The 16,696-nt window shown below is 37.2% G+C and overlaps 1 protein-coding gene across 2 annotated transcripts in view; it reads right to left on the minus strand.

Moving 5' to 3' along the window:
* Positions 1 to 16,696, minus strand: part of HS2ST1 (heparan sulfate 2-O-sulfotransferase 1) — a 193,061-nt gene continuing 176,365 nt past the window's right edge. The window contains exons 4-7 of one of the 2 annotated variants that reach the window (XM_032155451.1): positions 16,443 to 16,581; positions 11,193 to 11,290; positions 5,574 to 5,731; positions 1 to 4,698 (exon numbers count right to left, since the gene is read on the minus strand). In XM_032155451.1, the coding sequence (XP_032011342.1) occupies positions 4,469 to 4,698; positions 5,574 to 5,731; positions 11,193 to 11,290; positions 16,443 to 16,581 (625 nt within the window). In that variant the 3' untranslated portion in view covers positions 1 to 4,468. The remainder of the gene's footprint in view (positions 4,699 to 5,573; positions 5,732 to 11,192; positions 11,291 to 16,442; positions 16,582 to 16,696) is intronic. The other variant, XM_032155452.2, reaches the window with a different exon arrangement.

A 16,696-nucleotide genomic window follows, 5' to 3' on the forward strand; every position in this document is an offset into this window, starting at 1 on the left:
TTTTTCCCCTTTCCACTGTTTATTTTATAGCTTTTGCATCAGGTAGTCAACTGAAACACTTCAACATCAGAAAGCTGGCAGAATGTTAAGGAAAAGGAGTGATTATCTCTCCAACAGATGTGACAAAATGGTTTCAAGTTGGAAACAGAATTTGCATAAATGAATCAACTGAATGGAGTGTGGGAGGGCAGGGAGAGAGAAGAGAGAAAGTAGTGAGCATCTTCCAACAGGACTATGAGGAAAAAAAAGGCACTGTTGAGCTGCGTATTTATAAAAGTCAAAATACACAATCCATGTTTCCCAAAATTACATTCAACACTGCTTCAGAGATGCTCACATACCTGACTGTCAATAGAAAGCTACAAAAACTGTCTAAAAAAATGAGATAGACAGCATCAATGTCTCAACACAGGCTTAACAGTAATGCGTTCTAAAGAGTTCATCACCATCAGGGTCCATTTTATAAATAGTACTGCAAAGGCCACAAAGCTGCATGAAATTACAGGATAAATCTGACTAAATGATCATTCATTTCAATCTCTAAAATTCCTGCTCCAAGAAATCAGAAAGCTCCACTCCAGAGGAGCTGAATTGGCAGTGGATTTGAAACAGGTTTGCTTTTCTCCTCAGAAGGCTGCCTAAAGAGCAGTTTAGTTGGCATCATACAGCAACTTTGCATAGGGTAAACGGATGCAAAAACATAACAGCAACTTCTCTGCTTCCTCTGAAAGTAAACAGCACTAATTTATGAAGAGGCCAACTCAAATCATAAAGGAGAAGCACCTGGGCCTCTTAAAGGCAAACCACATAAAAGGTTACAGGGTGCTTCTCATAAGGATTCTATTCTAGGACCATAGGTGTGTTTGGGAATGACCAACAGGAAAATCCAGTTAGATGATTTACACAGCTGTTCTCTATGTAGATTTGAATTTAAATTAAAAAGCCAGCTATGCATTTGGGAACCAGCTTTTAGTTAAATTCTCTAGCGTTTTTAGAATTATTTGATTTTATTAAAAAAGAATCATTGTCTACAAACTGTTTTCTTTCTAACAATGCAAATACAGTAAGCAAGTCATCTGCAATATCAAAATATTGTTTGTAAATCACTGATGGCACCAACAATTTGAGGAATTTCCAATAGGACACATATTGAGAAAAAGCAACAAATTATAGGCATTAACCAAATTTTAAGATCAGAAAACTATAAAAATCAGTAAGTTTAAATTATCCAATTTTCAATAGCTTAAATCCAATCATCAGGAATTCAGAAGCACCCAGTATGTTTGAAGTTGCACAAATGCATATGGATGATAGGAAAGTAATCCCCATGCAATATCTTAAGTGTTGCTATCAGATATATTTAAGTGCTACTTTACAGATTAAAGCTGGGTAAAATCAAAATATATTTTACTTCCCATTAGATTTTAAAACAATCACAATAATTTATCAACAGTTGCCATTTCACAGCAATTAGAAAACAGGAGTTGATACAAGTTGAACAGAAAGGTATCTTTTCTTCTTTTAGGAAATAAACATATATATATATGTATATATATTTCACATACACACATAACATTATCTTTAAAATTCCAAGTGGTTAATTTACTTCTGTATTATAAAAAAATTATCTCCCTATGGTCAAAATACTGAAAAAGCGCAAAGGCTGAAAAAAGAAAACCACATTTGCCACTTTAAAAAAATACATTATTGTCTCAGTGGTTCTATTTATTTAATTGATTATAAAGTATTATGACTCCTAGTACTGTACTGGACCTGATGGAACTTAATACACCCCTTTCTCAGTCTCCAGAAAGGATACTCCTAACCCACCCTAAAATATGATAAAACAAATACCCCTATTCTGAACTGTTAAACTGGGAAAGAAAACATGCCCACCTGGAAAACAATATAAGTCATAAAAGTTTATCAATCTGTGGGAGAGACTACACAAATCAGAAAGCAATTCTTTGGATATAAGTTAGGAGCTTTTAGAAGTATATAAACTCTTTTAGGCATCTAGAGTACAGACACAAAGATGATTTCTCCATAAATAATGATTTAGCCAGTGCAATGGTTGGTAGCCCATGGTCTGCATCTGGGATGTCATCTGTTTTTGTAAATAAAGTTTTATTGGAACATAACTGTGCTCATTTGTTTACATAATGTCTATTGCTGCTTTTGTGGTACAATGGCAGGGTTGGCTAGCTGTGACAGAGACCGTATGGGCTGCAAAGCCTAAAATATTTACTCTCTGGCCCTTCCACAGATAGTTTACTGACCTCCTGATCTAGTTCACCAAGTACTGCTCTAGTTACCTAAAAGAGTTAATGCACCTCAAGAAGATTTGAGCATGTGGTGCAAGAATAACTTGCATACTGGGGTTTGTTCATTAGCAGGTAATGTCAAACCCCACCTTGAAGTGGTGCTTTACTTTCAGGCAAGGAAATAATTTGTATACACTTTCAGGAAATACCTATAAAAGTCAATTTGAAAAAAAGGAAAGAAAAAAAGCCAAATTAAAAAAAAAGCCTGCCTATGTTCTTTTAATATTTTTATATTATTGTGAGGAAAGGGTGCTAAGATGATTGTTCTGTCATTCTTTTAGTTTTTCTTTAGTTTGTTTATAAATGTTTTCTCGTAAGAAGTGTTCCCTCATGCCCTCCCATAACCTTTAAGGCAATCTACCTAAAATGCTTACAGTCTGGTGAAGCCTTATTCCGAAATATTTACTTAAACCATAGGTATAAAATAGTTACCATTTCTGAATAGTAATGTAAAATAAAAACAGAAACAGCTTTCAAATTTGAAGAGCAAAGTTTCCCTGACCCTAGTCAGCTAACAAAGCCTATTTCTAACAGGGAACTTCCTGAACTCAAGCAGCTGCTCATGAAGCTTTAAGAGTTCACAGGTGTTTCATATTTCAATAGTTGTTGAAACATGGAAGATAAAACACTGAGAGGATATTTATCAAACACAAATTTATATCAAGATTAACTTTTTCAACCAGCTTACAAGCAGACTTTTCCCTTTCTTTGTTAAAAAATGAATGGTATGAAACTATATGTTAAAGATGTTTCTACAATACCTTACATTTATATAGCGCTTTACAATTTTCAAAGTGCTTTCACATGCCATTTCATTTAATCCTCACAACAGCCCTGTGAGGTAGGTACAGCAGGTATTATTATCCTCATTTCAAGATGAGGAAATTGAGGCAAAGAGAGGTTAAGTGACTTGCCCAAGATCACACAGCTGGTAAGTGGTAGAGCTAGGACCTGAAACCAAGTTTTTTGACTCCTTGTCCAGTACTCATTCCACTGTAACTACTGCCTCAAGTTATGAATAATGAACTGTGTATCAAAATTGAAAGCTTATTGAAGTTCATTTCAGTGATGTCTTAACAGTAAAGTTAAATGAGAAATACAAGAACAGTAGGTCTGATGGTTTTACTTGACATAAAATTGGTGCAAAACCACTTTTGTCTAATTACTTGTAACCTTTTGGTCCAAATACATAAAATATGCAATATTTACAGCATTTTCCTTTTTTTGTAAATGCAATGCTTTAAAACACATTATAAAGCACCTTAGTAAAAATAGTCTACAGGTAAAAGTACAGAAGAAGTAGGAAAATCCTACCCATACCACAGCTCACTAATGGAGTCATAATACGGAGTCACCGATATCTCAGTTTACAGCTTTACAAATAACCCATGGAGAAACAAACACTAAACTTACCTTTTTGATATTAATGTGTGAAAATCTTAACTAAAACTTCAGACAATCTCAATATTCTTTGAAGTATCTTCCCAATATTAGATATTGAGGAGGCAGGAATGAGAAATACTGCTTTGATGCTTTATCTTTTTACCATATTAGTCATGATTTAAATTGATTTTTAACACTAATCACCATTTAAAAAACTAAAACCACCTACATAAATATGGGCAAATCCAACTACAGCAGAAACATTTCTTAGCAAATATGATTAAACATTCCAATAAATTTCATGAGACATGACTCACAAAAACAAAGTACACACTGCCAAACAGTTATTAACACAATTCAGTAGAGGTGTATAACCCAAACCCTCAGTGAAGGCAGAAGAGGCAAATGGACTCATCTTCATTCACGGTTAGTTGAAAAAATGCTTTATCAAAAACAAGAGTATCAGAACCCTTTCTGAAATTGTATTTAGCCTTTTGATTAGACCTGCCATAAGTTCATTTTAGGTGATGTATATTTTCTCCCAGGCAACGTTTAGCCAGGAAAAATAAAAATGCCTGAAACTTAGAACACTGACATGCCAGCCAGTATCAACTTCCTTGATGTTACTGTCTGTTTCCTAATTTGGCTTGATACAAATTGTCATATACACCTACTGTCAGCAATCCAGACTGTGGAGCTGAGAACAAAGGTGAAGACAGGGTCAAATTTTAGTTCAAGAATCCAATAGTCACACCTTATACTCAGTTTGACTTAGGGTAAATCTTTTCATAGAAAAAGTTTTGTGCGAGGATGTAGAGGTCTCCATCTTTTTCTCGAACAGCATGGGCTCTGATGAATTGGAACTGCTCTAGTGCAAATTCATAGAACTCATTCTCCATTTTCCAAATATCAGATTGCTGTAGTTTTGCAATGGTTTGTTTAGTGGGGAGTTTCTTCTCTGTGGTTTTCCTAAGATGAGATTTCTTTCCTACTTACAAAGGGGGAAGAAAAAGGAAAGGTAAATAATTCTTGGAGAACACACAAAAGATCAATGCCTCTTTATTTGAAGAGGTGGTTAATATGACACATTAAAGAACAGGTAACATAATTGTCTTATATAATTCAGGTAAAAATGGAGCCTTGATCATACTAGAGCCATGATTCAGTCCTTTAGAATGTAAATCCTTAAGCTAGTAAAGACTTAATGAAATGTCAAATAGTAAATGTAAGGATTGGCACACAGTAAAGTGTAGGCTGTCACCTCACACACTATATTCTCAAGTGCTTGGTGCTCTGAGACTAGTTTATTTTTGATAAAATATCTATTGCCAAACTGTATTCTATTTTCTCAGAATCTGTATTCTCTAAAATTATGTGTTAGAAGCTAGGGCATATGCATCCTCAAGGAAAAGAGTTCCTATGACTGCACCTTATCAAGCAACAGCAAAAAATGAAACAAAACAAAAACACAATTAGCTTATCACTTTCAGATACATAATACGGCTGAGGCTGCTAAAACATGGCTTAGGCATACTTCAGTTCCACTATCACACCTCTACTTCAAGATGGTAGTAGGCAGGACTAATACACAGGCCTAATGTTTGATATCTGGCATTATTGAATACTATACATTTCTATGGCTGGTTCTGTACTTTGTATCATTCCACTATTTCTACAGTGCCTTCTAATTTTCACCTAACTCACAGTTATTCAATTGAAAATAGTGAGCAGAAAAGACAAGATACCTGCCTTTCTGGAGCTATCTGTTGTGCTTCACTGAAGAAACTTCAAGTCACATATTTACAAGTTGCAAACCAAAAAAACAAACCAAAGAAAGCTTTAAAAAGAAACCCTTCCTTTATATACCTGTGCGATAGAGTTCAGTAGCACCCCTGAAAAACCGGGGCAATGCTGCCTCCAATAACATGATAAAATCTTCAAGTTCTTCAGTAACTCCCACCAGAAAATATTCATTAATTAGGTTATACTTGGCTTGATCCATAGCCCACCTGCTTCCCACATTCCTGAAACCAAAGAAAAGGAATTAAAACCTGGTTGTGAAATCTGCTGAGTGTTTCTGGTGCCTTTGACACCATATATTACAGAGAAAATAGATAAACACATGTATATCCAAAGTCTCAATGGCTTTTTATTACCATCCTGTGGGAGGCACACCTGTTTCTAATTTCCTTTGCTTCCATCTCCATTTTCTGCTCAACTATGAGTGCTAATTCAGAGTTTACCAGAGGACTCTTAACATGAGCAATTTAGTTTAAGGGCACTTTAAAAAGGTATATGGATATAAGAAACATATACCCCTCCCGTATGATTTAGTGTGTGTTTTAACTTTTTTAGCCTACTCTAAATTCTGTTAAGAGCTCTCTAGTAAAGTGTAAACATATTTGTGTTTACTGCTTATTGTGTGAGTTTCTAGTTTCTGTGAGCTAAGTGTTTTCTGAAATTTCTGAGGAACAGAAAATAGATAATGGCTCTGCTAAGAATCTTTTATTTTTATTTTCATTTACATTGTCAGCTAATGCTATTAACAGAGATTTGATCCAAAATAAACTATACTTTTGGGTTCTTTTTAGCACGAATATTCCTTAATCCAAATTCTAGCTCTGCATTTAAGTAGCAGTATGATCTTGAGCTGGTGGCTTCACCTTTCTCAATTTTGTTTTCTCAAACTATTAAAAAAAAAAAAAAAAGAGGGGAAGGGGAACAGTGATTAATTGGTTTCTAAGAACTCTCCCAATTCTGTGAATCTATGAAACATACTAAAGAAATACAATTAACATCTCCTCAAAAATGCCCAATAGAGCAATAGTCTTTATTGTTCTAAGGCAGGGATTGGCAAACTTTTTATATAAAAGGCCAGAGGATAAATATTTTAGGTTTTGCAGACTACATAGTGATATGGTTTGGATATTTGTTCCCTCTAACTCTCATTCTGAAATGTGATTCCCAGTGTTGGAGGCTGGGCTTGGTGGGAGGTAACTGGATCATGGGAGCAGGTCCCTTGTGAATGGTTTAGCACCATCCCCTTGGTGATAACTGAGTTCTTGGCTCAGTTAGTTCATTAGAGATCTAGTTATTTAAAAGACTGGGGGCCCGGTGCGGTGGCTCACACCTGTAATCCCAGCACTTTGGGAGGCCAAGGTGGGCGGGTCACCTCAGGTTGGGAGTTCGAGACCAGCCCGACCAACATGGAGAAACCCCATCTCTACTAAAAATACAAAATTAGCCGGGCATGGTGGCGCATGCCTATAATCCCAGCTACTCAGGAGGCTGAGGCAGGAGAATTGCTTGAACCCCGGAGGCGGAGGTTGCGGTGAGCCGAGATCACACCATTGCACTCCAGCCTGGGCGACAAGAGCAAAACTTCGTCTCAGAAAAAAAAAAAAAAAAAAAAGACTGGGACTTCCCCCTTCACTCTCTTTCTCCCACTCCTGCCATATGATGTGCCTGCTCCCACTTCACTTTCTGCCATGATTGTAAGCTTCCTGAAGCCTGCATCAGAAGCCAAACAGATGTTGGTGCCATGCCTGCACAGCCTGCAGAACGATGAGCCAAGTAAACCTTTTTTCATTATAAATTACCATCTCAGGTATTCCTTCACAGTAATGTAAGAATGGCCTAATAGAGAAAATTGGTACTAAGGAGTGAAGTATTGCTATAAAGATACCTGAAAATGGGAAAGTGGCTTTGGAACTGGGTAATGGGCAGAGGTTGGAAGAATATGAAGGGCTCAGAAGAAGACAGGAAGAAGAGGGAAACTTTGAAATTTCTTAAGTCGAGACTGGTTTAATGATCGTGACAAAAACGCTGACAGAAATATGGACAGAAGTCCAGGCTGATGAGGTCTCAGAGGGAAACGAAGAAGTTACTGAGAACTGGAGTAAAGGTCACCTGTGTTATGCCTTAGCAAAGAACTTGGCTGTGCGGTGTCCAAGTTCTAGAGATCTATGGAAGTTTGAACTTAAAGAGTGATGACTGCTCGGGTGCAGTGGCTCACACCTGTAATCCCAGCACTTTGGGAGGCCGAGACAGGCGGATTACCTGAGGTCTGGAGTTCGAGACCAGCCTGGCCAACATGGTGAAACCCCATCTCTATTAAAAATACAAAAATTAGCTGGGCATGGTGGCACACGCCTGTAATCCCAGCTACTCCAGAGGCTGAGGCAGGAGAATTGCTTGAGCCCAGGAGGCGGAGGTTGCAGTGAACCGAGGATCGTGCCACTACACTCCAGCCTGGCTGACAGTGTAAGACTATCTTAAAAAAAAAAAAAAAAAAAAAAAAAGTGATGATTTAGGACATCTGGCAGAATAAATTTCTAAGCAGCAAAGCATTTAAGATGTGGCCTGGCTGTGTCTAAGAGGCTACAATCAAATGCAAGAGCAAAGGAATGACTTACAGTTGGAACTTACATTTTAAAGGGAGGCAGAGCATAAACATTTGGAAAATTCACAGCCTGGCCATGTGGTAGAGAAGGAAAGCCCCCTTTTTTTGTTGTTTTTTGTTTTAAAGACAGGGTCTTGCTCAGTTCCCCGGCTGGATCTTGGCTGACTGCAGCCTTAACCTCCTGGACTCAAGTGTTCTTCCTACCTTAGCCTCCCAAGTAGCTGGGACTATGGGCATATGCCACCACACCTGGCTAACTTTATGTTTTGTAGAGACGAGGTTGCCCAGGCTAGTCTCAAATTTCTGGGCTCAAGCGATCCTCCCACTTTTGTCTTCCAAAGTGCTGGAATTACAGGCCTGAGCAACCACTCCCACTGGAAAGCCTATTTTCCAGGGAATAGGGAAGGAATTTAATAACACTGTGGAGCAATCACTTATTAAGGAGGTTAGCATGACTAAAAGGGAGCTAAGTGCTAATATCCAAAACAATGGGAAAAAGGCCTCAAAGGCATTTCAGAGATCTTCCAGGCTGCCCCTCCCATCACAGGCCCAGAAGCCTTGTGGGGAAGAATGATTTAAGGGGACAGGTCCAGGGTCCTGCTGCCCTGAGAAGCCTCGGGACATTGCTCCCCACATCCCGGCCACTCCAGTTCCAGCCTTGGCTCAAAGGAGTCCAGGTATAGCTTGGGCCACCACTCTGGGGGAGCATAAACTGTAAGCATTGGTGGTTTCCAGGTGGTGTTAAGTCTGCAGATGCTCAGAATGCAAGCACGAAAGAGCTTGCATTCCACCTAGATTGCACCTAGATTGCAGGTTCCACCTAGATTTCAGAAGTGGGTTGCATTGGAGCCCTCACCCCACACAAAGACCCAAACAGGGAACTGCCTAGTGGAGCTGTGGGAAGGTGATTATGCGCTCCAGACCCCAGAATGGTTGGCTCAGCATCAGCTTGCACACTCTGCCTGGGAAAACTGCAGGTACACTCAATTCCAACCCATGAGAGCAGCCATGTGGGCTGTACCCTGCAAAGCCATGGGGGCAGGGCTGCTCAAGGCCTTGGGAGCCCACCCCTTGCACCAGGATGCAGGAGATGAAGTCAAGGATTATGCTAGAGCTTTAAGATTTAATGACTGCCCTGCTGGGTTTCAGACTTGTGTGGGGCCTACTGCGCCTTTCTTTTGGCCAATTTCTCCCTTTTGGAATGGAAATGTTTATCCAATGCCTATACCACCATTGTATCGGGAATAAATAACTTGTTTTTTATCTCACAGGCCCATAGGGAGAAGGAACTCCTCTCCAGATGAGATTCTGGACTTGGGACTTTTGAGTTAATGCTGGAGTAAGACTTTGGGACTACTGTGAAGGGATGAATATATTTTGAAATATGAGAAAGACATGAGATTTGGTGAGCCCGGGGCAGAATAATATGGTTTGGATGTTTGTTCCCTCCAAATCTCATGTTGAAATGTGATTCCCAATGCTGGAGGTAGGGCCTGGTAGGAGGTGATTGGCTCATGGGAGCAGATCTGTCATGAATGGTTTAGTGCCATCCCCTTGGTAATAACTGAGCTCTTGCTCAGTTCACGAAAGATCTGGTTGTTTGAAAGTCTGGGAACCATACCCCCACCCCTACTGCCCACTTTCTTGCTCCCACCATGTGATATGCCTGTTCCTGTGTCACCTTCTGCCATGATTGTAAGCTTCCTGAGGCCCTTGTTGGTGCCATGCTTATACATCCTGCAGAACAGTGAGCCAGTTAAACCTCTTGTCTTTATAAATTACCCAGTCTCAGGTAGTCCTTTACAGTAATGCAAGAACAGCTAATACACATGGTTTAGGTTACAATTACTCAACTCTGCTGTTGCAGTGTGAAAAAAGCCACAAGCAATAAGTAAAAAATGTATGTGGCTGTGTTTCAATAAAACTGTATTTATAAAACAGGTGACGCAGCTGGGCACGGTGGCTCATGCCTGTAATCCCAGCACTTTGGGAGGCCGAGGCAGGTGGATCCCTTGAGGTCAGGAGTTCGAGACCAGCCTGGCCAACATGGTGAAACCCCATCTCTACCAAAAATACAAAAATTAGCCAGGTGTAGTGCAGGCACCTGTAGTCCCAGCTATTCGGGAGGCTGAGGCAGGAGAACTGTGAACCCAGGAGGCGGAGGTTGCAGTGAGCCAAGATTGTGCGCCTGCACTCCGGCTTGGGTGATAGAGCGAGATTCTGTCTCAAAAAAATAAAAAATAAAACAGGTGAAAGGCCAAATTGGGTCTGCAGGATACAACCTGTAGTTTGCCAATCCCTGTTCTAAAGAGATGGTTAAAAATTGAGAAGGCATTCTTTATAGGCTTCCAATTCTTATACTATTATGAGGCTTTGATGTATTCTAATGAGTAGGACCTTAAACTCCACAGCAATCTAATAATATATCTCAAATAATGAAGAAATTCCTTGTATTTCTCATTATGGTTTATGGAAGAAACTTTGAATATGTTCCTTTTTTCTCCTACTTCTCCTATTAAAATGATTGAATAGAACAAATAAATATGTAAAATTATTTTTAAAAACTGAAAACTCAACACATTCTGAGGAAATACATTTTTTATTAAAGTATCTTTATTTTCCACTTGATATTTACTAGCAAACTAAACCACAGCCATAACCTTGGCTTCTCTTAAAGTCAAAATCAGTTTAACAGTAAAACCAGGTGAATTTTAACCCACTAAGCCTTTTCTTAATTTAATATGAATAGCTAAAACAGTAAGCTTCGGACAAAATAAGATTTATGACCCCCACCCCTGGTCTCTAAGAGCTCTACTGGAATACAGCAAAACATAACACCAAAAATAAGAAATATTAAAAACCAGCATCTGAGAAAACAATGCAAGGATATTAGGATATTACTCTACATGAGGAATCTTTTAAATGCATTTAAAAGTAACTGCAAAACTAGGTATTGCTCAATTACATGTTATTTTTAGTCTAGTCTTTCACCGATTTCCCTATATCTAGCCCTTGTGAAATGAAACACAGATTACAGAGATAATAAGGATGATAATCAATTAGAGCCAACTTTATCTCCCTACCAGCATTCGGAGCTATGGCCACAGAAGAACGGGATTTGAAGCCAGAGCTTCTCTGGAGCACAGTCTGAGCCACCTTCTGCTACACATTCATCAAAGGTCTAGAACAAAGACAAAGCAGCCTGGGTAAGCCATAAATCCAAGTCTCACCTATCAAATAGGTAATGTGGTAAATTATTAAATAAATGGGTGACTAGGTGGGATGAGACACTCTTATTTTTTTGGAGTCATGTAAATTAATCACGGTTGGGCACGGGGACTCACGCCTGTAATCCCAGCACTTTGGGAGGCCAAGGTGGGTGGATCACGAGGTCAAGAGATCGAGACCATCCTAGTTAACATGGTGAAACCCTGTCTCTACTAAAAATACAAAAATTAGCTGGGTGTGGTAACGCGCACCTGTAGTCCCAGCTACTCGGGAGGCTGAGGCAGGAGAATTGCTTGAACCCAGGAGGTGGAAGCTGCAGTGAGCTGAGATCGAGCCACTGCACTCCAGCCCGGCGACAGAGCAAGACTCCGTCTCAAAAAAAAAACAAAAACAAAACAAAACAAAAAAAATAACATACTGCCTTGTAACAGGCAGCTCTTAGGATCTGGTTTAGAATCTCAGAATAGGTTGATCTGTCTGTCTATAGCTTTATCTACATAACTTGTTTCATATGCTTTTTAAATGTGTTATGTGTTATGTTCTGTCTTCCCAACTACAGTGAAAACTTCCTGAAGTAGCATTTGTGGATCAAGCAGTAGCATCTGTGTCCTCCAGAACATACAGAATAGTGCTATATAAACCACTTGCACAATTAATATTTGTAAATGACCACTGAAAAGACTGCACCTTGGGGATTTACATGGGTATTAAAGGCATAGCTCTAGTGGAGGTGAAGACAGAGGAAATAAAATATTTTCATGAGGCATTTGATATTATTTCTGAATTTTTCTAGATGGTCTTAGATTTGCCAGCCTAGGCCATTTTCTAAAAAGTGGTTTTATTATCATTTGTGCCAGATTTTGTAGCTCATAAGAAATAAGAAATAAAACCTTACATATCTATGTATCTACCATATCCCAAACTATAGCTATTCAAATCTGAGTATTTGGTGATATTTTCTCAAAATGAATAAATTATACCCGTCACTTGAAAGAACAACTGACAGTGTTGATACCCCCTGGGTTCTCAGCTGGAAGCTATTCTGACCTTCAGGTGATATTTGGCAATATTTGAAGACAATTTTCATTCTCACAGCTGAGGTATGGGGGATGCTACCAGGTAGAAGAGATGCTGGTAAACATCCTACAATGTATAAGAAGCCCCCCACAACAAAGAATTATCTGGCCCAAAACAACAATAATGTTGAGGTTGAGAAATCCTGTGATAGGCCAATGATAAAAATTAAGCTTTCAAGCAAAAAACAAAATTTTGGAAAACTTGTATCTGCCACCATAAATAAGCTTCACAGTCTCCCAATACTTAAAGACTTTTCTGATGAGATTAGTGGTGATATTAATGAATATGAGTTTTTAATGCTGTATAACAAAATATGTTAACATCTGAAAGGTCCACATAACTCAGTGAACCAGTATGTTTCAAATGACCAATGTATGATGTTTCAAAATTATGCTTGGTTAAAAGATTCATTCAAAGTATAAAACATATCAATAGATTTTAATGTAGCAAAGTATAAAAAGTTCACTGCTATGGTTTCAGATTCTACATTGCAACTAACTTTTGAAACTACCACTTGTCAAGTTTTAGTGTTTATTAAAGAATAGCCACAATTTTTTGAAAAGGCTATTAAAATCCTCCCTTTTCCAATTATATATCTTTGTGAAGCTGGATTTCCTCAATTCAACCAAAAGAACATTTTGAACAAACTGAATTCAGGAGCAAATATGAAAATCAGCTGTCTAGCTTCTCAGGGTTCAAAATAAAACAAAACAAAAAAACAGAAAATGAAAAAAAAAAAATCGGCTGTCTATAGTAAGCCAGATGATAAAAAGATTTGCAAAAATGTAAACCGATGCCACTCTTTTCATTTTTTTGTTGGAGGAGAAATAGTTATGTGCATTAAAATATAATTTATGCTAACATGGTGGCTTTACTATTGTTTTAATATTTTAAAATTTTTTCAGTAAATGGCAAATTTACTGATATTGGTAAACATCTATAGATATAACCCAAAACAAAACAAAAGCTATAAACAAAAGCTCTTTGGGAAATCCTTAATAATTTTTAGGAGTATAAAAGGAGTTCTTATATCAAAAAGTTTGAGAACCACTGATTTGATTGACATAGTTATTCAATGCTCATCTTTGGATTACTTAATATCCCTATTTTCCCAGGTACTGGGCAAAGGTTAAATTAAGTAAAACTCTAGTTCTAAAATGTGCAAATTTGAAATCTCCCAAATCAAAAGCCTTCCATTCTTTACAAGTTCAAGTGAAAGCTATCCTAGGTGCAGGTGCACATATATCTAAAATGTGTTTTAAGTGTAACCACAGAGCAGTTCAGATTACTAGGGTACGTCAGTTTAAAACATAATAGTTGCCATAAGTGCTGAACTGAATACTGTTTAATACACCTCAAAATATCACTTGAGGTGTAAATAATCTAGAATTTTATAGAAATAAAGCTATCTACACTTTTTTGAGAATAAGCGCCATTGCAAGGTATTTCCAACATAATCATGGCCACCCTTTAACCCCCAGTATCTTTCTAAAACCCATCCAGCTTTAGAAATGTTGTATGTATGCAGTCTTATCAACTTTACAGATGAGTTTAATGAAAACTCCTGCTAGTTAAAGATATTAAGGAGTTATTTGCAATAAACACCACTTAACTCATTAGGGTATCAGCATTAGGTTACCAACATGTGTATCATGAGAAACAAGCCAAATTACTAAAAATGTCTAATCACCAATATGTTTCAAGACTGAAAAGGTACATTCTGTCTATCATAAAACAAAGTAATTTCTTATTTTTATAAATCAATTATTTACAGATAGTCCTGTCCTCATAAGACAGTGCAGTAGTATTTTGCTGATGTTATCAACACTACATCTAAATAAACAGGCATATTAATGTGTATTTTATAATGACATTAAAAAATTAAAAACAAAACAAAACCCCAGGCCTTATTATAGTCAGGGTGAAGAACAGATAAAGCTCCAGGATGGCCTATCCACCTAAAACTTTCAAACATGAAAGGGAGATGATGTTAAAATGTCTGCCTGGATTTTTTTTGTGAATATTGAATATGCAACTTTGGATCACGTTTCACAGAAAAATGTCGAGTGACATGTTGCATTTCTTCTTTTCAAACGATATAAGAGAGGTTAAGACTATGGGCTCTGGAATTAGAGTGCTTGGTTTTAAATTCCAGCTCTACTGTTTACTAGCTGAATGACACCGTGCAAAATACTTAGCCTCTCTGTGCCCCACAGTTTCCTTTTCTGTAAAATAAGGACAATAACAGCAACCACCCCATAGAATTGTTGTGCAATTCTGTAAGTAGGAAAAAATACTTATAAAATAACTTAAAACACTGCTTGGTATGGTGTACAGTAAATGTGAGCTATTATTACTGTTAACAATTATTATTAGTTATTATTACCCAATCCCCCAAACTACACAGGCTAGGAACCACAACACCATGCTATCCAGGGCTGACAATGATAAATGATGGATATAGGGGCCTATATGACTGCAATCTTTTCCTTTCCAACACTAATGCTAATATTACTTTGGTCAAAGGAGTGAGACAGATACTAACATTTACTGAGTCAAGAGTTAGTGTAAGTAGGGCTAAAATAAAAAATAAAAAGAAAACGCACAAGTGAATTTAGAAATAAATATCAATAAATTCTAAAGTAGTAAGTCATAAGAGTTATATTAATAAATTTTATAAAACTTTGCAGAATCTCCATAATAAATATTTCTAGAAGATTAAATAATGCTAAGAGATAGCATTATTTAAGAAAACAGATTTGGTTAGTTATCTGTGTTTGGATCAGTACCTTCTGCCTAAAGCTTTGAGACTAAAGAAACAGCAATTTCTAGAAATCATTAAAAAGGAAAACAAAACAAAAAACCACTGCCCCCATCATGTGACACAGAGGGTATAACTAACTTAGAAAAAAATATTGTTGGATGTTAATTATCATTAACATACCAAGTATCTGGCATCACTACTGTGTAATAGTTTAGGTTTAAAATGTGCCGAATTCACACATTCAACCATTTGTTAATCACTTACAAGTAACCTAGGTATGATGCTAAATTCTGAGGAAACAAAGATGAATTAAATATATGCTTCAGGAAATTCACCACATTTTGGAGAAGACAGTAGGTAAACTGGTAATCCAAATATCACAAAATAAATGCTTAAAAGAGAGATTTGAATGAAGTGCTCTGGGAGCCCTGAAAGAGATATGACTCACTGCCTGGAGGCATCAGAAAAGACTTTATGGAAGTTGTCATGTTTGAGCTAGATAGAGTTTTCCAGAGTAAAGGAAAGGCATTCTCAATATAGGGAATAATACATGTGCAAAAAAGTATGAAGCATTAATAACTTAAGCAATAAGTTCAGAGGATGGTGACATTTCATGTGGCTGAAGCACTGGGCACCTAAAGGAAACTAAGAAAGGAGAGCTAGGTCTGAGATCGTGTCCAGTTGTGCCTCCTATGTCTTAATCCATGAGCATGAGGTCCCAGTAAAGGTTTTCCACCAGAGAAGTGACAAACCAGTTTGATTTCTTAGAAATGTAACTCTGGTGATACTCTAGAAAATGCAATGAAATGGAAGACAACCCAAATCTGAGCCTGTTAAGAACTTTGTTGAGCCATTATTCTCTTCTTGCCAGAAAAAAACAGTTGATTCAGCAAAATAGTGTCCTTAAACTGATGATCACAAATATAAACTGCCATCAATACTTAGAGAACCAAAAAATACACAAAAATATATCATATTAGTGAATAATTACAATAATCGCACAGAAAATTGTTAACAGAACCATAAAGAAAACATGATTCCTCCCTGGAAAATAAATATTTTTAAAAATCACAAAAAATGTATATTACAATATATCAGCTATATAACTGTCTTCATTTTGCTTCTTTATATTTTGGGTTCTCTTCAAAATTTCCACAATAAGCAAGTAATAAATTTATAATTAACAACAAATTTTAAAAGCACATTGCTCACTGCATTTCATAAACAATTATCTTTATAAAAAATCTTAAAACTAAAATATTACCTTTTTGTCTCCTTGTTTTCGTCTCCGTAACCCTGGTCTATAATCATCTCCAAATCTCAGAAAGTAATAATAAGAAACTAGCCTCTCAATAGGATCCCTTATGACATTAATGTATATTGGTTTTTTCTTCACACCAAATCTGAAATAAAACAAAATTTCATAGGTGAAATCAACATTTTCAATCTGTTTAGGAGTGCCCTGAAATTATATGTTTAAGTCTGAAGTACTGGTCCTATAAGGAAAAAAGAACATGA

This window comes from Hylobates moloch, unplaced genomic scaffold (genome assembly GCF_009828535.3).
Source record: "Hylobates moloch isolate HMO894 unplaced genomic scaffold, HMol_V3 SCAFFOLD_5, whole genome shotgun sequence".
Taxonomy (NCBI): domain Eukaryota; kingdom Metazoa; phylum Chordata; class Mammalia; order Primates; family Hylobatidae; genus Hylobates; species Hylobates moloch.